At 41.8% G+C, this 21,517-nt stretch overlaps 1 protein-coding gene across 1 annotated transcript; it reads left to right on the forward strand.

The window, feature by feature from the left end:
• The first annotated feature begins 13,474 nt into the window (after positions 1-13,474).
• LOC311148298 (rho-related GTP-binding protein RhoA-C-like) lies at positions 13,475-21,499 on the forward strand. The gene is made up of 5 exons (XM_084185213.1): positions 13,475-13,590; positions 18,897-19,052; positions 19,270-19,390; positions 19,502-19,632; positions 19,962-21,499. The coding sequence occupies exons 2-5, from the start codon at positions 18,897-18,899 to the stop codon at positions 20,133-20,135; spliced, it is 582 nt and encodes a 193-aa protein (XP_084041339.1). The 5' UTR covers positions 13,475-13,590; the 3' UTR covers positions 20,136-21,499.
• The last annotated feature ends 18 nt before the right edge of the window (positions 21,500-21,517 follow it).

Consider the following 21,517-nt stretch of genomic DNA (forward strand, 5'->3'; position numbering starts at 1 on the left):
ACACCAAAAATGTTTTACTAAGTTTTTTTAAATGTTTTTTTTATTTATTGTTGTACATTAAGACTGTAAAAACACCAGCAAATCAGCTCCAATTAATTTTAATTTTGGAAATCTGTTCCAAAGTATTCTGACGCATAATAGAGAGATACAGTATGTGATCGTATACAAATGTATCTGTTTCGGCTACTTGCGGTTGTGTTGGAATATTTTATGTTGCCGCTTTTCTATTTACCAATTTCTGTGTTCATGCAAGTGACTGATTGAACGAATCCTCACTATCAGTGTCTGCAATTTGGCAGTATGCCCAGAACCTTGTTTAGAGAAAGGGATATCTCAGTTTCAAGGTCTCAGCTTAGAGAGAAGAAGCCTCGTGAGGTATTGGTCTGTCACATGCATGACCCAGTATTGGTCAGTCACATGAGTGAAGCAAACGTTAATTATGAATAAGCTAAATCATGCAAATATGACTTGTCAGTTTATAACTAACGGGACTGCCCCGTGAGAGCTTCTGACAGACGTTCACTATGGTGCATTAAGTTTGTTGGACCTTCTCCAGTGCGCTGACAATAAATCATGTTTCATTTAAGATTGGCTTCGAGTGTCCCTATGTTAGAATTTCCACTACAATTTGGCATCACGTTCAAGTTGATTGATTCTGCCTGTGGAGCTTTCCAGTGGGGGTCTGTGAGAAAAACTGGTGGCACATTTTATGAAGCGTGAGGGAAATTCCTGTCTGACCAACAGACGACGAGACCCGCCCAGGACAGACCCTTACTGTGAGCTGCCCAGGAGGAGACACATAATTTGCGAACAATTGAGTGACGGCAACTGATTTCAATAAGTCAATTTAAATTAATCTGTATTTAAAAAAATTATAATGATAAAAAATCTAATAAAAGCGAGTAGCGCATAAAAAGGTACCCATAGTCTTATAGAGAGAAGACTATTCACTAGTTTTATGAGAAGACTAGAGTGAGGGCGTAACGGTACCATGGAATGCCCCGCTGACAGCTGTCTGTAGGCATTTCTAAGAAACATCTACGTGGTCTGCAGCCACTACAAAATAACAGGTAGTGAATATGGGGTGTTATTTATATGTATAGCAAGTAGGGGCAAGAGAACCGTTGAAGATACATATGATGCATAGCAAGTAACGACAAGAGAATCGTTGAAGATGCACAGGAGGTAATAAGGGAGATTACAGATTGTGTTTGGAAATAGTACTAAGTGAATGTGGATGTGAAAGTTGTGTGATTGTGAGATATGACATATTAAGCTGATTGAAATTTGGATAGTAAATGGATTGAAATTATTACTATTAAGATTGGAATTTAGATAATAAGATTGACATTTGGATATTAAGCTGATAGAAATGTGGATAACAACATTGAAATATGGATAAAAAGCTGATTGAAAATTGAATAATAAGATTGAAAATGAGCTATAAATGACTGAGTGATTGAGAGCTGTTAGGGGACTAGCTCCAGTGTGAATATGGAGTGACTGTGAGCTGTGTTTTCCAGTTCTGTGTGCTGATTTATACCATTATCTACGTTATGTACAGGTAGAGGATAACATGTCTCAGAGGATGTCTCGATTAGTAACGAGGATAACATGTTTAGATTACATGTCTCGTCAATAACGAGGATAACATATCTCTGAGGGTAACGTTACTCATTTTTTGTGATTACACAAGGATAACATGTCTCATCAGTGGAGTTTGATGTATAACGTTATTATGTGTGTGGCGATATGAATGAAGAGTATTATTCCCGAATATGCTGTTAAATAGAACTACTGTAAATATCTAAACCCCTGTATGAATAGAACACTAGTCTGAAGGAGGAATTTGTGATGTAACACAAATATATAATGGGTTACTAGATAAAGTAACATAATATTGAGTATAATGGGTTATGATGATGATCTGATGAAGTAACAATAGAAAAATAATAATAAATATACAACTTGCACACCCACACGTAGACGTACGTAAGTGGTGTAAAAAGTATTCTTTAATTTTTCCCTTTTTCTCCCCAATTTCGTGGTATCCAATTGGTAGTTACAGTCTTGTCCCATCGTAAGGACACGGTAGAGGCGAAGGTCGTCCTCCGAAACACAACCCAACCGAGCCGCACTGCTTCTTGACACAGTGCCCACTTAACCCGGAAGCAAGCCACACCAATGTGTCGGAGGAAACACTGTACACCTGGCGACCGAGTCAGCGTGCACTGCGCCCGGCCCGCCACAGGAGTCGCTAGTGCGCGATGGGACAAGAACATCCCTGCCGGCCAAACCCTCCCCTACCCTGGACTAATTGTGCGCCGCCCCATGGGTCTCCCGGTCGCGGCCGGCTGCGATAGAGCCTGGACTCGAACCAGGATCTCTAGTGGCACAGCTAGCACTGCGATGCAGTGCCTTAGACCACTGCGCCACTCGGGAGGCCCTTGTGTAAAAAGTATTCTGAGAAATGTTCAGAGTGGTCCCTTTATGGATCATTTGAGGTATGATAAGGTTCAAGCATTGTACGGGACTTCACTTACCCCTAACCAATACAACTATAAATAGAACCAATTATTTTCTGCTAACTAAAAGTAAGGCTACAATTTATTGTACTCCCGATGGAGTTTTTGTTGATATCCCAAATGATGACGTTCTAAACCAATTCGTGAGTAGGCAAAATGGAGACTGCATCTGTTTCCCTGCCTATGCTGTCTCAGGTTCCAGACTTATTATGGACGGAGCGCACCATCTACTGGGGACTGAGACAGTGCCAACCCAGTTAATACATATTGATCCCTCCAAAGCATTACACATTAATCTTAAAATAATAGACATTTAATAAATATTGAAGCAGAAAGTGAATATCCAACAGAGATTGGTAATAAAAATATAGAGTAATTTTTTGAAGGTATACTCAAATGAAAACAATGCCTTCCAATATGGAGAAAGTTATGTTTGTTTTGTTTTAAACCTTGCAATAGGGGGAAAAGCAGAATGTTGTTTGAGAGTAATCTGTGTGTTTAAGCAGTAGTGATTGAGGTATTCCTATTGGGAAGGGAGTCCAAGTTGAGGGAAACAGATATGGAGACTAGTGAAAGTAACAAAGTGAATGGTAATTGGCTTTCAGATAGCAATCCAATAATGCAATATCTTAGTAATTTGAAGAAGTAAGACAGAGGGATTGAGCATTGCGACTTCAATTAGAGGCCGCTCACTCTTCAAGGCCTGGTCCACTGCTCTCGTGTTTAAGTCATCTGTTGTTTGTGATTTAAGTTAAGCTTCCTGTGGAACAATAGATAGCCGCCAGTACACACTGAACTCAAACAGGCTGTAAGAGAGACAGTGGGAAATTTGGGACAGAGGTGAATAATTGAATAAGACACGTTTTTGACAATTTATTTCTCAATTCTATAGTTTGGGTAGCACCAGGGATTTAAGTAAGAAGGTAATGTCATCTAAAACAATAATCTGTTTCCATTACGTGGAACTGTGTCCAGAATGAAGTAGATCCAATTAAATGTTTTAGTACCAAATATTGAGCTGATAAGCCAGCACCAACTTTTTGAAGGTCCTAGCAGATTTGTTAAACAGGTTTTATATTTTGACTAAGTTTATGTCCCTGGAACAGTTTGTACAGAATTGTATTTCAATGCAACAGGTCAAACTGACAATGTTTACTTTAGAAGGTGCCTATTCAGCTTGACAAGACACTATCATCTGATGTGTCTGAAGTATAATTCTGTATACAGCTGATGGAATGTCCGCTACCAAGGTTTTTTTTTCATGTTTATCAATGATTCTGTATCTCCTCCTTTGAAAGGCTTCCTACGGCAAGTGCATTGGGAGAGCAGTTAAAGGTACCCGGATCCAGATGTTAAGGGAGCTCCCAAATTAAGTAAGGCCTGGCCATTTTGATTGTTTTTACCCTATGATTTTTACTAAATACACGCCAGCACCCACACACAACCCACCTGTTAATGAATATTTGTTAGTGGTGTTAATACTGATTCATGGTGTGGGGTCTTTTTATTTGGTTTTAGTGGGTTTTTCACGGGCTATAAAGGATGCAACTTAAAGGGTACACAAATGACATTTTTGGAAGTCTCTATTGTCAGAGTTCTAGTTGCACACATGTAAATTCTCTTGATAAGAAATATACTGAAAAACCCAATGTAAACCTAATACACAAATAATGTCTGAGGTACAGGAAAACAAACACACACTTAATAGGGCTGACTGACCTTTGACCTGACTTCCTGGTGAGGCCTGATCACCTTCACTAGAAAGACTGGAGACATTCGGTAAGACTTAAATGGGCTATGTAAACACTAATAATTAGAAGAAGTTTATAATTTATCAATAGTCCTATGTGTGATTCGGACCACGAGAAGGACAGAGAGAGAGCGCTGCCCCTGAATGAGGGACACCTGTCTCTAGTCTATTTTACCATTACCTTATGGGATAAAATTATTTCCTCATGGAGTTATCAAGAGTTGTAATTCTAATTTGATTTGTTTATGTAACCATACCAAACATAACATATCATACTAAATGTGCGTCTCAGATTTACATACAGAATAATACGAAATGCTCTGAGACCAGGTTGATATCCCAGGCATCTTATCCTGGTTCCACATAACCAGGATACAAGCTTTTTCGGGTTATTGTAAATGGGATATGACGTTTATATGCGTCAACTCAAAAACAGAATACTTTAGTATCCCGAACAGCAGTAGTGCGTGGGTAAAATCACTGGGGAAGCCAAGCCAGGAAAAAAAAGCCATATTACAACCTGTGTTGTGATAATTGCTCTATAACCTGTTAGTTCATATGCCTTGCGACCGTGATGTATAGGCTTAAGGCCGAGACAATAAGACACAGTGGCAAAATAAATTCAACCAAACCTTTGTTTCATCACAAAACCGGAGAGCAACCTCTGTCCAGTGAAGTCCACAAAGCATATTGCATGTAACAAACAGTTACATGACCTACAGCATGTTCAAGCAAGTTAATGTTTCCGACATTTTCGGACTACTAAACAACTATTGATTTAGAACCACGGAGAGTAACCGCAAGTCGCAAAGAAAACAGGAGCTGCCTCCGCTATTCCAGCACCAGTTCAACATCATCAAATCACCTATGCTTAGTCTAACACAGTGACAACTGAAAGATACAAAAAAACAATTCAGTCCAATCAATGTAAGTGTGACAGGTTAAAGGACATATTCATAGCCTGTTATACACTAAAAAGTATTAGTAAGTTCATGGTATGTAAGGATCTTAAAATATCTAAGGTTAAAAAGATAATGCATCCAGTACTAGTTCATAGAGATTGATAAAATGCATAAATGTGTTAAAATCCGTCAAGTGTAAAAGGGTAAATTATTGTAAGAGGAAGGTGTAAACGTTATATTGACAACTTTATTTTGTGGTGCCTAATTTAAGGGTAAAAGTGTTAATCTGTGATCTACTAAATGCTCTTAATCTATGAGCCTGAGATCGATTGCTCTGGTCTCCACCCAACTTTCTGGGGAAATCGCGGTCTTTTTCTCATTACACAAAATTTGTCAGTGAGGAAACATAACTGCGTCACGTTCGTGATTATTTCTCCCCTTTTTCAGGGGCGTAACATTTTGGAGGCTCCGCTGAGATTGCTGCTCAGATGTCCGGCTTCCACATCCTGGTCGCTGAATTCCGAGCCAGCTAAATCCCTACATAACAACCCAGGCAGGCTGCAGTGAGGAAAGTGTTGCTGTTCGAGGGGAGCTGGAAGTTGGGGGTTAAGTACGTGTCAACTGAGGCCGTTGAGAGACCATCAGAGACAGTAAGGACCATCTAATTCAGAGTCAACTCCTGCACAGTAAAGGTTCCTCCTGTCCTGTCAACATGACAACCGCCTTGGAAGAACTACAGGAAGAGGTAGTAGGAGAATTGCAAACCCTGACTAAAGACAAGTTACTAGACGTATGTGATTTCCTTGACATATCAGGCGAACAGAGAAGAGTTGTTCAAGACAAATCCCGCATATCATTGATGACTCACATTATGATGTTCCTTGAAAGAGAGGAAGTTGCAGAGTTAGAAGATGGCGGCATGTCGGAATTATTGTTACTTAAAGACAAAATGACAGAGATGATCAGTGGCATAGATAGCAAGACAGGGCAAACTGACCATGATATTGAAACAGCCAGAACACATCACAGAATAGAGGGACTGAGAACTGTAACCCCACAACAAGGGGTGGGAACTGAGCAGAGTACTGCAGACCAAGCCAGTGATTCTCTGCGCCAGCCCCAACCCCCTGCCCATCTTCAGAGGAGCATGCAGCTCTCACCCAGTGCACAGCCCGGCTCATACTGGCGCAAAGAGTTAAACATTTCTGGTCAGATAGGTGAACCGGGCCAGAAAGATAAACTGACTTTTTCCAGCCTTGCCCATCAGATTGAGAATGGACTTAACAGAGGCTATCCTGAGGTAGAAATAGTAGACGCAGTAATCAGGGCTATTTCTCCAGGCTCACAGCTACGCAGCTACTTGGAAGGTAAACCCCAGCTAACTCTTCCCACACTTAGATGCATCCTGCGTTCTCACTTCCAAGAGAAGAGTGCAACAGAGCTTTACAAACAGCTAGCTTCAGAAGCACAGCATAGCAAGGAGACCCCTCAAAGCTTCCTGATGCGCGTCTTAGATTTGAGGCAGAAAGTACTATTTGCGTCCCAGGAGTCAGAATCAGGGCTTAAGTATGACCCTGCCCTAGTCCAGCGCATGTGTTTACACACAGTCCTTACAGGTCTCCAGAGTGACAGTATCAGGATAGACATGCAGCCTCTCCTGCTTGATAGCGAAACATCAGATGAGGTTTTGCTAGAGAAGCTTAACATTGCTTGTGCTAATGAGTTAGAAAGACGAAACAAAAAGCGTTTTAATGCCCCACAGCCTGCTACAACTGTAAGTGTAGTCCAGTTAGAAGATACGCCATCTGCAAAGTGTCCTGTGAAGGAAGCCAAAGCTAAGATACCCGCAGAACTATTAACAGAGTTAGCTGAACTTAAGACAGGTGTAGCTTCCCTAAAAGGTCTCAGTGCCGAGATTGCTCAGATTAAGGAGACATTACAGCAGCCTATGTTTCAGTCATCGCCTTATGCCCATGTCCCACTTCCAGTTAGGAGGCCAGATAGGGAACCCCAGCCACCTGTTTCCCAGCAGCAGTATTACAGCAACTACAGTCAGCCCCAAGCACCTGACCCTGCGCAGTATCAATATGCACCTAACCTGTATACCAACCGCTCTGCTCAAGCTCCAAGGAGGTGTTTTGTCTGCCAGCAGGCCAGAACAGATGCACGCTGCACACACTGCTTCCGATGTGGGAGTGGAGAACATTTTCAAGCTGGATGTAAAATCCGGGGAGTCAGACCATCCAAAGAGGCCCCTTTAAACGGGGAAGGGTTACCGCTGAGGGACAAGTGTTAACCATAGCTACCAAAAAGTCCCAGAAATGTGCAAATTGTGCCAGAGAAGAGTCATTTGAGAACCTGAAACAATGTTCATCATGTAAAGAGACACTGTACTGTTCCAAAGGATGTCAAAACCAACATTGGACTAAACATAAGGAAAAATGCACTCACCTGAAAATTGACTCTACCTGTGAAAAGCTTTCCTGTACAGCAGAAAATGCCCACTCTTTACCATCCCTAGCTCAAGGTTGCCACCCCCATAAGGTCACCTCGCTAGTCGGTAGACAGTGCCTTGTTGAGTGTCACCTGAATCGCCACCACCTCCAAGCTCTATGGGACACAGGCTCTCAGGTATCGGTCATTGATGAACGATGGAAAGCGGAATCTCTCCCAAACGCAAGGCTGAGGGATGTTTCAGAAATTCTGGACTCACCTGATGATCTAAGATTGACGGCAGCAAATGGGACTGAAATGCCGTACCTGGGATGGATTGAAACAACTTTTCGGCTAGCCTCTGAAACTGACCAAACGAAGGAACTGATCATCCCAGTGCTGGTAATGAAAGGCTGTCACCTATCTCATCCCATCATAGGTTTCAATGTTATTGAGCACATCCTGACAAGGACCGAAAAGACTAAACGGTACAGTACAGTGAAAAAAGCTTTCCCAAGCCTCAAAAGAAATAAGGTTAGGGCTTTTATACAGGCTGTTAGCGCAGAACAGACAGATGAATACGCAGTGAAAACCAAGAAAGAGAAGGTTGCTGTACCAAAACACAGTAGCATTCAGATTGAGTGCCGTGTAGCTTCCCAGCCTTTCAAAGACGACATGACAATGCTTTTCCAGCCAGACCTGAACCCGCAGTGGCCAGATGAACTTGAGTTCTTTGACACACTAGTCAGAGTTAAGAAAGGTGTCTTTCCAGTTGTCATGCTGGATGTCTCTAACCCCACTGACCACGACATTGCCCTGCTAGGACGCACCATAATCGGTACAGTACAAACCATTATGACTGTGTTACCTGCCCAAGTCTTTGAAAAAGCAGCCACAGTGAATCACACCAGTGTTCAAACCCCATGTACTGCTACTGAACAGTGGGATCCACCAGTAGGTTTAAGTCACCTAACCGAAGAACAGAGAGAGGTTGTTAGGAAAATGCTTAGAGAAGAGTGTCACTCCTTCTCCAGATCAGACAATGACATTGGCTGCATTGAACGATTGAAAATGACTATTTCTCTAAAGGACTCTGAACCAGTCAAGCGCACATACATGTCAGTGCCCAGGCCACTGTATCAGGAGATGAAGGGTTACCTTCATGACCTCATAGCCCAGGGTTGGGTTAGGAAGTCAAACTCTTCATATTCTTCACCTGTCGTGTGTGTTAGGAAGAAGGACGGGACCCTCCGGTTGTGTATAGATTACAGAGACCTGAACAGAAAGACACATCCCGACCGCCAGCCCATCCCTCGGGTCCAGGACATCATGGACAGTTTAGGTGGTAATTCCTGGTTCTCCCTTTTAGATCAGGGAAAAGCATATCACCAAGGGTTCATCTCTGAAGAAAGCAGATCACTGACAGCATTTGTGACCCCATGGGGACTCTATGAGTGGATACGTATGCCATTCGGCCTCATGAACGCTCCTGCAGCTTTTCAGCGTTGTATGGAGGAATGTTTGGAAGGGCTCCGGGACAACATCTGCATTCCTTATCTGGACGACACGCTAGTTTTCAGTAAAACTTTCGACAGCCATGTGAATGATGTGCAAAAGGTTTTGCAGCGTCTCAGAGAGTATGGCATCAAACTCAAGCCAAGTAAGTGTGATCTCTTTAAACCCCAGGTCCGTTATTTGGGCAGAATAGTGTCTGCAGACGGCAGCAAAGTTGACCCAGCCGATTTTGAAGCAGTAAGAGCATTGAAAGAGATCAGACCACAGACTGTGGGCCAGCTCAGAAAAATGCTTGGTTTACTCACTTACTACAGACAGTACATCAAAGACTTTTCTAGGAGGGCCAGCTGTCTGTATGACCTCCTGAAAGCAGATTCAGAGAAATTACCTGACCACCCACGGAAAGCAAAAACAAAGAAAGTAAGTCATGTGGTGCCCTCAAACAAGCCAATCCTGTGGACTGACCAGCATCAACAGGCACTTGAACAGCTGATTGAGTGTCTGCTTCACCCACCAGTCTTAGGTTTCCCTGACTTCACTCAGCCATTTGTTGTACACACTGATGCGTCACACCAAGGCTTGGGAGCAGTTCTTTATCAAGAGCAAGATGGGAAGCTTAGGGTCATTGCTTATGGCTCTCGAACCTTAACAGCAGCTGAGAAGAACTATCACTACCACTCTGGCAAGCTAGAATTTCTAGCTCTAAAATGGGCAATCACTGATAAGTTCCATGATTATTTGTACTATGCTCCGACCTTCACTGTATACAGTGATAACAACCCGCTCAGCTACATTCTGTCTACTGCAAAACTGAACGCAACCACTTCCAGGTGGGTTGCAGAATTGGCTGATTTCCACTTTACAATAAAGTACAGGCCAGGCAGAGAGAACGGTGATGCAGATGCTTTGTCGAGGATGCCACTGGATGTAGAGTCACTGATGAGAGAGTGTTCTGAGGAGCTTCCACCAGACACCATTGCCGCCACGATACAAGCAGTAGAGGTACAGAAAGAGCCTTTTGTGCCTTGGTCAATTTCAGCTGCATCTATGTCAGTATCAGCTGAAGGTGAGACAACTACAGCAACAATCAGCTCGATCCCAAAAGAGGGGATAAGAGAGGCACAAGAGTCTGATCCGGTCATCCGTCCTGTGCTCGATTTCAAGCTGTCTGGTTCCAAACCGCCAGTTAAAGAGCAAAAGGAATTCAGTCCAAAGACAAAATGCCTATTCAGAGAATGGGACAAATTGACAATCGACAGTGATGGTATTCTTTACAGAATCACTACAGCCCGCAAGCAGTTAGTTCTACCAGAGCAGTACAAAGGTAAAGTGATGGAAGAGTTGCACAATAACATGGGACACCAAGGTACTGACCGCACTGTATCACTAGTACGTGACCGCTTCTTATGGCCTTATATGCAATCTGACATCGAGCACTATGTGACTAAAACTTGTAGCTGTGTCAAGCAGAAAAAGCCAGGCCATGAAACAAGAGCTCCTCTGACAAACATTGTGACAACACAGCCATTTGAACTGGTATGTATAGATTTCCTCCATCTCGACAGATGCAAAGGGGGATATGAGTACATCCTCGTGATTGTTGACCATTTTACACGTTTCACTCAAGCCTACGCCACCACATCAAAGTCAGGAAAAACTGCTGCAAATCTCATCTTCAATGACTTTGCCCTGAAGTTTGGGTTCCCCTCCCGCATCCACCATGACCAAGGGGGAGAATTCGAAAATCAGTTGTTCCATCAGTTAAAGAAACTCAGTGGCATGGCCGGGTCCAGAACAACACCCTACCACCCGATGGGGAACGGTCAAGTGGAACGAATGAACAGAACATTGTTGCAAATGCTAAAGACACTAACTGAGACACAAAAGTCAAACTGGAAGGAGTCTCTAAACAAACTGGTTTATGCCTATAACTGCACCCGTTGCGAAGTGACTGGCTATTCACCATTTTATCTTCTGTTTGGGAGATCACCCAGGCTTCCAGTTGATATGTTCTTTGGATTGTGCACAGAGGCAGGTTCCAGTAACCAGCGAGACTACGTGGAGAACTGGAAACGAGGAATGGAAGAAGCATACGCCATTGCAAAAGAAAATGCTCAGAAAGCTGCTGAAAGAAGTAAGAAGTACTATGACACTAAAGTTAGGAGTTCAGTGCTACAGCCTGGCGAGCGAGTTCTGATTAAAAACCTGACACCAAGAGGAGGACCAGGCAAACTCCGTAACTATTGGGAAGATCAAATTCACACAGTAGTGAGACAAATGGGTTCAGACCTGCCGATTTATGAGTTGAGACCAGAAAAGGGTAGGGGACGCTCCAGGGTCCTGCACAGAAACCTGCTCATGTCCTGTGACTACTTACCTTTTGAGAGACAACCAGAAATGACTAAAGATGACAAAAGTAAGAAGAAGAGACATCAGCCTGGATCACAGCCTCTAGATTCTGATGAAGACAGCGGGGATGAATATGACCTTCATCATGAGCCGCTACAGGTCCCCACATTTCCTACAGTGCCTGAGAGGTATGCTGAACCAGCGAGAGAGTCGGAAAACAGGCCCCCACCAGTGAAACAAACAGTTGCGGTGCCAGTTCCTGATATGCTACCAGCACAGCCGCTTGTTGAAAATCAGCTGGAGGAGAAAACAACAGTTAAAGAACTACCTGCTGAGGAGATGAACTTGCCTGCTGAAAATGTGCCTGATGGTCGTCCACTAAGTGCCTTTCCTTCATTAACTGCTGCTGCTGAACCTGAGGAACCAGCTTACCAGCTGCCACAAAGAGAGAGACACCCTCCAAGACGTATCACCTATGATCAGCTTGGTATCCCTTCCTGCTACAGTATACAGCCACAGCCACAGTTGTTCCCTGTCTACCCTGCACCAGGACTGGTTCCATGGCTGCCATCACTACAGCGATATTACCTTCAGCCACCCTACATGTATGGACTTCAGCAAACTTGAGGCCACAGACAGAGTTGACATGTTTGACCATGGACTACTGACTGATTTCACAGACTTTCACGAGACAATTAGCAGACTATGCATAGAGATCATTAAAACTGATGGACTGTTGACAATAGTATGAGAAAAGACTGCTTATGGACTGTTTATACAGCTGGTCAACAGATATGGACTGTGAATATAACTTCTTGGTTCTATTTGAACTGTGAACTTTGACCTCTGCTCAAGGACTATCTTACAGAAGAGGATTTTCTACGTCCAGTGCTTATAGACTGTTTAAGAAGACAATGTTGGTAATGTTGGGACAACATTTATTTTGTCGGGGAGAGTGTGACAGGTTAAAGGACATATTCATAGCCTGTTATACACTAAAAAGTATTAGTAAGTTCATGGTATGTAAGGATCTTAAAATATCTAAGGTTAAAAAGATAATGCATCCAGTACTAGTTCATAGAGATTGATAAAATGCATAAATGTGTTAAAATCCGTCAAGTGTAAAAGGGTAAATTATTGTAAGAGGAAGGTGTAAACGTTATATTGACAACTTTATTTTGTGGTGCCTAATTTAAGGGTAAAAGTGTTAATCTGTGATCTACTAAATGCTCTTAATCTATGAGCCTGAGATCGATTGCTCTGGTCTCCACCCAACTTTCTGGGGAAATCGCGGTCTTTTTCTCATTACACAAAATTTGTCAGTGAGGAAACATAACTGCGTCACGTTCGTGATTATTTCTCCCCTTTTTCAGGGGCGTAACATAAGCCTCAATATGATGTAGCTGTCCATGGTTCTGATTTCTGTGTGTGTGTGTGTGCGCGTTCGTGCAAGTAAAGAAAACATGTTGACTCAGCCTACTTGTACACTAAACCCTATCATAACCCTAACCATTTTCCAACAAATAGAACAATGAGCCAGATATTTCACCGGATCTATAAATGTGAAGCATCCGGTTGGTGTTTCCACTCACTAACAAATATGGTGATGAGAGGAACCCCAATGGCAAGCAGTGGGAGAAGATGTAGCTAGATCGATTTTGGCTGACATTCTGCTAATTGTCTTATCGATTAAACAAACATTTGATCTCCATACAGTTTTGTGTTTCCAAAACTAGAATATGTATATAAATGCTAGAACGCGCCAATAGGATCTCACTAGCTTGTGCTTGGCTCTGCCCACCTCCTTGCTTGTTCTTGGGTTAGTTATAAACACCTTTGATTTTACATTTCAACTTCAATGGGGTAGGGACGTCCCAAGGATTCCGAATAGCACGGACAGGAAAATATCAACTCTTGACTTCCGTTTTAGTCCCTGAACCGGTATACATGTATCGATTTGTTGACTTAAATATCTGTCACTCATTAATTTGAGGCGTCCTATTGGCGCGAGATCATGGGCATAGGCGGATGTTATCAGCGTGGCACACTGTCGGGGGTGGGTTGAAGGGTCGGACAGGAAAAGAAAAAGAAGGCGAGGACATCTGTAACGAAAACGGTAATAAAACGAGTAGCTAAATGTAGCCTATTTTAACATCTTTATTATTGATCACCTTGAAAATAGACCATTTATAAACTAAATGTTTGAATGAGGCGTTAAACGTGTTTTCTGTAGCCAAGATGACATTAGGCCAGAGAAACATATTAGCCAGCGACGTTGATGCCGGAAACGAACGAACAATTGAAGTGAAAAGACTCGTTTCAGACAACACCAGTCAGAGCTAGACAGGCCAATGCTAGATAGCTAGCAGGTCATCATAGTCATGTATACAGTGCCATCATTACCATTGTGAAGTTAGTAACACATCCCTGGTCAGCTAGCTAGCTATTCTTCGCCCCTGTAGTAGTGGACAAGCTCTCTAAGCTAACTAACTAGGTTAACTATCTATCATAGCTTTCTAGCTAACTCGCTAGCTACCACTGACATGACAAGTGACTTGGCCGGTTTCATAACCGTCGTCCACCTATCCGCACTTGCTATACTGGGCGTTTTTAAATGAGAATCATTGTAACTAACTAACTAACGTTATTTGTTTGTCCAACTAGCTACAGTAGTTATCTAGCACTGATTTGAGTTTACGTGAAGAGGGGGAAATTAGCCATCTAGCTAATAGAGCTTGGGTGCGGCTAACCCAGTCATAGACGAACTACCTTTAGCGCCTATTGACGATAGTATCTTCTGCCAGGCCTGGGGGGAGTTTTGTTAAGATCCCCAACGCTCATTCTGAATGTTAAAACGCATCGCTTGCGGTATAGGTTTTGGAAGCTGTACTTGTGCTATCTAGCGTGCTCTGAACACCTGTGTGTAAATGGGTAGGAAGTGTAGTTCGTCAACTGGAGGCACACACAGTATAGGTCTGTGCAAAACTGCTTCACTTACTGTAAAAAAAATTAAAATGATATGAAATATAGGGGCAAATCAGCATGTTTCGAAAACCGTTTAGCAAGAGATGATTTGACGTTTCTAAACGTTAAAACAGCGTGGGCGAAGCTAACCGCTGAAAATCCTACGGAGAAGGGTTTTTGAGATAGTTAAGGTGCAGGTGTTGTTGTTGAGGACATGCGTCCATGTGGTGGCTAGCTGGATGGCAATCAAAGGGTCTTCTGCAGGTAGTCTGCCCTTGTTTAGTGATGATAGTGTCAATGTTTTTAGGTATTATGGGTCATTCCATGTGAAAATTGAATAAACATTCCCACGAATGTATTTTCCTGAAATTCAGTAGGCTTATTGAGAAATAATTAATCAAAGTTTGGTTACTATAAATGTATGGGGTTACAGGCCTTGAACACTATGGACTGGTTTCATGGACTCAGATTAACCCTAGTCCTGGACTGAAAAGCACTGTGCAATGTAGATCCTTCATTGAATGCTCTTCTTAGTCAAGGAGGACTAGGCTAAATCTGTGTGTGGGGAAACTGGCACTATGGTAATATTCCAGATGCACAGAATCTGTAGCCTAACTCTGTAATCACTGGAGCTGAGGTTGGTGACTGGCTTTCATAGGTCCTTTGGTGGGGGGTATGGGTTTGATGCATTTAGGAGGCTTAGCCCCAAATTAAGTTCATTAACAGGAGGGAACCAGGGTTTCCATTAGCCATAATAGAAAGCCGATAAATAAAATTGGCACCAGCCAATTGCCTGTGAAAAGAAAAAATTGGCGTGTGTATATTCGTTATGTATCTTATTTATCACACGTGCACAACATACCGATACAGAGCCTTTGACATGTACATATTACCTAAATTACCTTGACTAACCAGTGCCCCTGCACATTGACTATGTACCGGTACCCCCTGTTTATAGCCTCCCTACTGTTATTTTATTTTACTGCTGCTCTTTAATTATTTTGTATTTGTATTTTTTACTTATCTATTTTTTACTTAACCAACAATGCAGTTAAGAAAAAATTTGTTAAGGGCTTGTAAGTAAGCATTTCACTGGAAGGTCTACACCTGTTGTATTCGGCGCATGTGGCAAATACAATTTCAATTGATCTGTCAGACAGTGCTTTTATAAGCCCAATCATTGCGCAACAATTCTAAATGCAATAGTTTATTTCTCAACTGGTAATTGAAGCGCGCTTCCCATTCGCCATTCAAAATCATAGGCAACAGAAGCCAAGCTTCATCAGCGCGTCACACACCGCTTTGCAATGAGCTGGAGGCAGTATGCATTTTGAAAACATATAGCTACTTAATTGTTTGAAACCTGAACGTTTTACTTCATATTATGAGGCATGCTTTAAAGTATACCTTGCTTCAAAGTAGCCTAGGCAAAATCCGACCATATCCGTGGAGGAAACTATTTTATAGACTTCCATAGGCCATTGAAACCAGTAGCCTATTTCGCTCATGTTCTATTGGTTTTCAAAAAAAATTTCATTTTCCGGTAGCCAAATGTACATTTGCATGAAGCCTACTGCCTTGTGCACATTTCTGTGCTAATAATGTTAAGACATAGTAGTTTATCAACATTTTAAGCTAAACTTTCTGATCTGTTGCATCAGATTAATTGCTTTTTAATGTTTTTTCTTTTTATGTTGCCTAGGCCTACTGATTTGTAAGAATTTGGGATCTATCATCCTACAACTGTCCCAGAGTCTGTTTGGGCTATTTATTTCTCAACAAGCTGACCAATAGAATAGGTCAACTTTTTACTATGGGAGATAGTAGATTGACATGGGCTCACAGACGGCGCGTCCATAAGGCTAGGGGAAGCTTTCCCTGGGTAAATTGAATTAAATTGCCAAAATGACATAGCCTAATTAGCCTACTGTCTATACAAAAATAAATAAAACCATTCAAAATAGGCTACTAAAGCATGATTTGGCAACAGCAGATCATTAGCTTCCCCTAGCCTTAAAAAACAATAAAAGTTGTGTATTGTTTTAAATTGCATTGCCTACAATCGAAAGGAAAGGCAGCGCGCGCAGCAAATACCAAATAGATAGTTGTTGAGTTGTGACTGTCAGTGAAAAGTAGAGGCCCAGCCAGGCATATCGCAATATTTAAAAATTAAATCACGGGAACGGAAAAGGCTATTGGAGTATTTTCATTGTCTTCTCTTTACAGCAATCTGTTTTTTAGTTATCAAAATTCTCAACTTAATTGAGCAAACAGTAGGCCTATAGCCTATCTTATTGGCACCAGCTGAGAGCATCGGCCATATCCCTGGTGAGTGCGCACTGCGTATATTCACTACCATTGTTGGGTCAGTGCCACTTAAGTTTGTTTTTGGACAATAATTTCGTCCTCCAGTTTAGATGGACGTCATATTATATTTGTGTCTCCAATTCTCGTAGGCCTATTATATGGCAACGTCGTTTTTATTGATCCGTTTGTCAGTTGAGTAGGCTACCCTGTAATATGTCCTAAAAAAAATCTGCTGTCTCCAGTCATATAAAGTGTAGTAGAATTGCATGAAATGTATTTTTCCCTAGTAAAGAAATAAGAAACGTATCTGATATAGCCTATAGCCTATAGCACAGGCTCAGCCATGCATTGAACGGTATTTTTGGCGAACAGTGATTTAATTATATTATTAGCCTAAATTATGACTATCCTATCTACTCATCACATTACGAATAGTAGGCTATTTTGCTGTTCGTTACTCGTCTTGTTGGCTGAGGAAAGGTAAATGTGGACAGTTATTCTAACATCTTCAAAGTGCATGGTAAGAACACGCTCAATTTGCATGTTCTGTTAAGATTAATTACCATCATCTAAATGTGACTTCTGTCATTCTGAGCTCCATGGGTGGACACCCTAATCCAGTTACGCATCCAATGCATATGGGTCCGGTGAATTTCTCAAATGTCCGGTAAATTAAAACGCTGCCAGTCAAATGCCCAGAGCCACATTTTCATAATGAAAACCCTGGTAGGAACACTCTTTCTGCACTCGGGGTGCACGCAACAGGCACCGTAGTGGTCCCATTGAACCATGGTTCGGTTCACATTCAAAGGCCGCTGGATAAAATGCAGTCCAGTCCGACACAGGAAATGCTTTGTACAGTATTATAGATTGTAGACTGAGTGGGCAATCGACAAAATGGCTCACAGACTTACTTGGAGCCAAAATGAGTGCTGCATTCCAATTTTCTACCCTCTGCCCTAAGTGTGCACTTATTCAATAGCCTTCATGGATTTAAAAGGAGAGCACTGGTGGCTTACTACAATCCAATGCTTTTATGTGTTGGGAGGAATGCAAGAGGTAGAATTGGGACGCAACCAAGGTTAAATGTCTATTGGAAATATGGGCTGATGAAAACGTTAGGCCAACTCAGTCAGTGCCGATGAGTTCCAGAACACTGACGACATATTAATAGAGTATGCAATGTAGGTCAAGCAATGCATTTCCTTCTCCATCCACATTACCTTGTATGCATCCTCCACATGTGCCGTTTAGCTAGCTAATCATTTACAATGGGAAAATAAGTTATGTTTCTTCACCTGTCTGTATATTTATTTTTTATTTTTTACTAACTCAATAACTTGAAAGCCCTGATTTGCTAAGGTAATTTTAAGATGTCAGGCTTGAAAATCCATTGAGCCATTTTGGCACAGTGACTCACTACCCAAACCAGACGCAACTGGTTTCAAGTGGCCAAGAGATGTCATGTAATCTCCTACTGCTATCTAGTGGAAGAACTGGGAATCAGACGGAGGATATATTTAAATAAATGGATAGGTAGAGACTTCAGCTTTCTACTCATATGTACAGTATATCATTCCTGTAAGACGACGGTATAGCACGTTACAAAAGCCCTGCACTTTTAAAATGTCTGTGTACCAATGGGAATTTGCGCATGATTAGACCATCATTAGGTAAAAGATCTGATCTTTTTTTTTTGGAACAGTAATTGGTGACATTTTCTCAAACCTAGACTTTCAAATCTCTTATTCCCCAACATGGGGACAATTGGGGGGACCCCACCCCACTAAAAAAGAACCCCCGGTAAATGTCAGTTTTGTTTGGTCTGCTGTATCTCGGGCTCTGTAGTAGTAGTTACATTGTTTCTGACCCCTTTATCTGAGTCCCACAGTTCTTACCTTTCTAACAGTTTTTGTAGGACTTAGTTTTGAAAACAATTTACTTTTAGGGTAGTATACAATATTATGCGTCGTTTAGAAAATGCCACCAGAGGGGGTCAGAGTAACAGTTTAACACTGTATGAACACATTTGTTTACACATTTTAATTCGCTTGGTTGTACTATATTATCACTAAAACTCAAAATAGTTTTTCTAAGAAAATGTTGCCACTTTTGCTGGATTTGCACTTTAACTGAGAAATTTTCTTGCAGATGGCTGCGATCCGTAAGAAACTGGTGATTGTTGGTGATGGTGCTTGTGGAAAGACCTGTCTGCTCATAGTCTTCAGTAAAGACCAGTTCCCTGAGGTCTACGTACCTACAGTGTTTGAGAACTATGTGGCAGATATTGAGGTGGACAGTAAGCAGGTGAGTTTGTACTGTTAGTCACACAGTATGCTATCAAGACATAATTTAAAGCACAATTTTTATGTTGAAGTCTTATAGTTTTCACCTTTTCTCCAGAACAAGTTAGTTTTTGCCCAAACAGCAGTGTATGCACTCACTACTGTAAGTCGCTCTGAATAAGAGCGTCTGCTAAATGATTAAAATTTAACTGAATTTCTGCTCTCCATGTGGCTTCTAGGTGGAACTGGCCCTCTGGGACACAGCTGGACAGGAGGACTACGACAGACTACGGCCTCTCTCCTACCCCGACACTGATGTCATCCTCATGTGCTTTTCCATAGATAGCCCTGACAGCTTGGGTAAGACATTGGGGACTGTAATGTTAATATTTGTCATGTGTGGTAAATGCAACAAATCGTCCCGTTTCACTTGCAGCATTTTCCTAAAATGATCCCCTGTGTCTGAAACAGAGAATATCCCAGAGAAGTGGACCCCTGAAGTAAAACACTTCTGTCCAAATGTGCCCATCATTCTTGTGGGTAATAAGAAGGACCTGCGGAATGACGAGCACACACGTCGGGAGCTAGCAAAAATGAAGCAGGTACAGAATGCATCATAAAAATGTATTATTTAATTTCAGCAAATTGACTCATTGTCCTGATCCAGTCAGGATATTTCTGAAATGTAGCATTGAAACTAAACAAACCATTGACATTTGTTTTCATATGGTTGTGTTGCCTCCGCTACCTTCACTTCATGTATTGTCTGCTATTGTCTAAATCTACACAGGTTGAGGTTTTTGTTTTGTTCAGTTATCCAACATGCTAGTTACGTTTTTCTTTGGCTTGTTATGATTGGTGGTTAAGTATGTCACAGGATGCCAACCATAGCATACCTCTGAACACTTTTCCACCTCTGACACATGAACAGGAACCAGTGAAGCCAGAAGAGGCCCGGGACATGGCTAACCGCATCAACGCGTTTGGCTACTTGGAGTGCTCGGCCAAGACGAAAGACGGCGTGAGGGAGGTGTTTGAGATGGCCACCAGGGCTGCACTGCAGGCCAAGAAACGCGGAAAGAAGAATGCCTGCCTCCTGCTATAGAGAGCTGGGGAAAGACGGGAGCGGGAAGGAAGGGGGAAACAAATCGGGCCGAAGAAAACGCTGCACCCCTCTTCTAAGTCTGCCTCTGTGGAAGGGTGGGTGAGTTTCAAGGGGGGTGCGAGGGAGAAAAACATAATTAAACTAGGCCAAAGGAAATGGAGAAGATGAAGGTTAAATGTAATGAAAAAGGGAGTTTACATTTAAGGCCAAGGTGATTGCCAATCGGTTTTCAATGTAAGATTATTGTATGGTTAAGATTTTTAAAATTGGGTCTTGGACGAGTAGAAGGTAAAGAAAAAACACAATATCTCTCCGGTAAACTTGTCAGAGTGATGATCTCTGAGGGACGGGATAAGATTGGTGTTCATGATAGGGTGTTCACCACAGAGCTATTGCCCTGGTTCATAGAGCTGAGCATCGTCAGAGAAAAAGGGGGTTTCATTGCATCATGGTGCATGTTCTCCCAACTCTGTGACCTCCCTGGCTTGCAGTGTGTCTGTCTGCGCTTGTCTTTCATTTCTGTCCAGCCGTACCATAGGTGTTTATTTTCTTTGTTCTCCCTATGGATAGACTAACCCCATCCTTGCGCGGACCAGCATCTCCTTCTATGGTATCATAATCTTGCGTGGACCAGCACCTCCTATGATATCATTGGTCAAATAGTATAGTTAATTTGATAAAAGCAATTTTGATTTTAAATAGCTACATGTTTTTATTTGCCTTTGACTATACAATTCATATTAAAATGCAAACAATAATAATGATACTAACTGATTTTTGTAAGCCTGTTCATGTATTGTAATAAAAAATGATTTTAGAATTTGATTTTATCATTAGTTGGCCTCTAGTCAGATATTATACATTTGGTGCGGCCTGTCAGACACTGGTTTGAAAGGGGGTTATGACTTTGTATTAAGTGAAAGGTTTTGCAAATTTTGTATTTTCCTCTTGCAGATTGTTTTTGCCTGCATGCCAGGCTGTTATTGGGAGTGGGTTTTTAATGTTGACCTATTTCTCACTCCTTCCATGTCTTTCTAAAACTGTTGATGTCTTCCCTTTTTTTTTGTCTCTTGTACTGTATGTTTAACCTTGTGAGAGTCTACTGGCTTATCCTGTATCAGTTGTGCATATTTTGCAAAAACAAGTAACTTTAGAATGAAAGAGTTTTAAAATAACATGTAAAATGCTTAGTAATTCATTAAAGATTATGACAAGATGTCATACTATTAAACGCAAGTAACTTCTTAAAAAAATATTTTAGTCATTTGTGGGGGGGTGGTCTTTTGTATACAAATGCATCCTCACATGTCCGCAGTCCTCTTTTTAAAAGTACTCAAGAAAATAAATTGTTATAGGGAATGATTGGTTGTCGTTCTTTCATG

This window comes from Coregonus lavaretus (genome assembly GCF_964263955.1).
Source record: "Coregonus lavaretus genome assembly, chromosome: 20".
In the NCBI taxonomy this organism is placed as follows: domain Eukaryota; kingdom Metazoa; phylum Chordata; class Actinopteri; order Salmoniformes; family Salmonidae; genus Coregonus; species Coregonus lavaretus.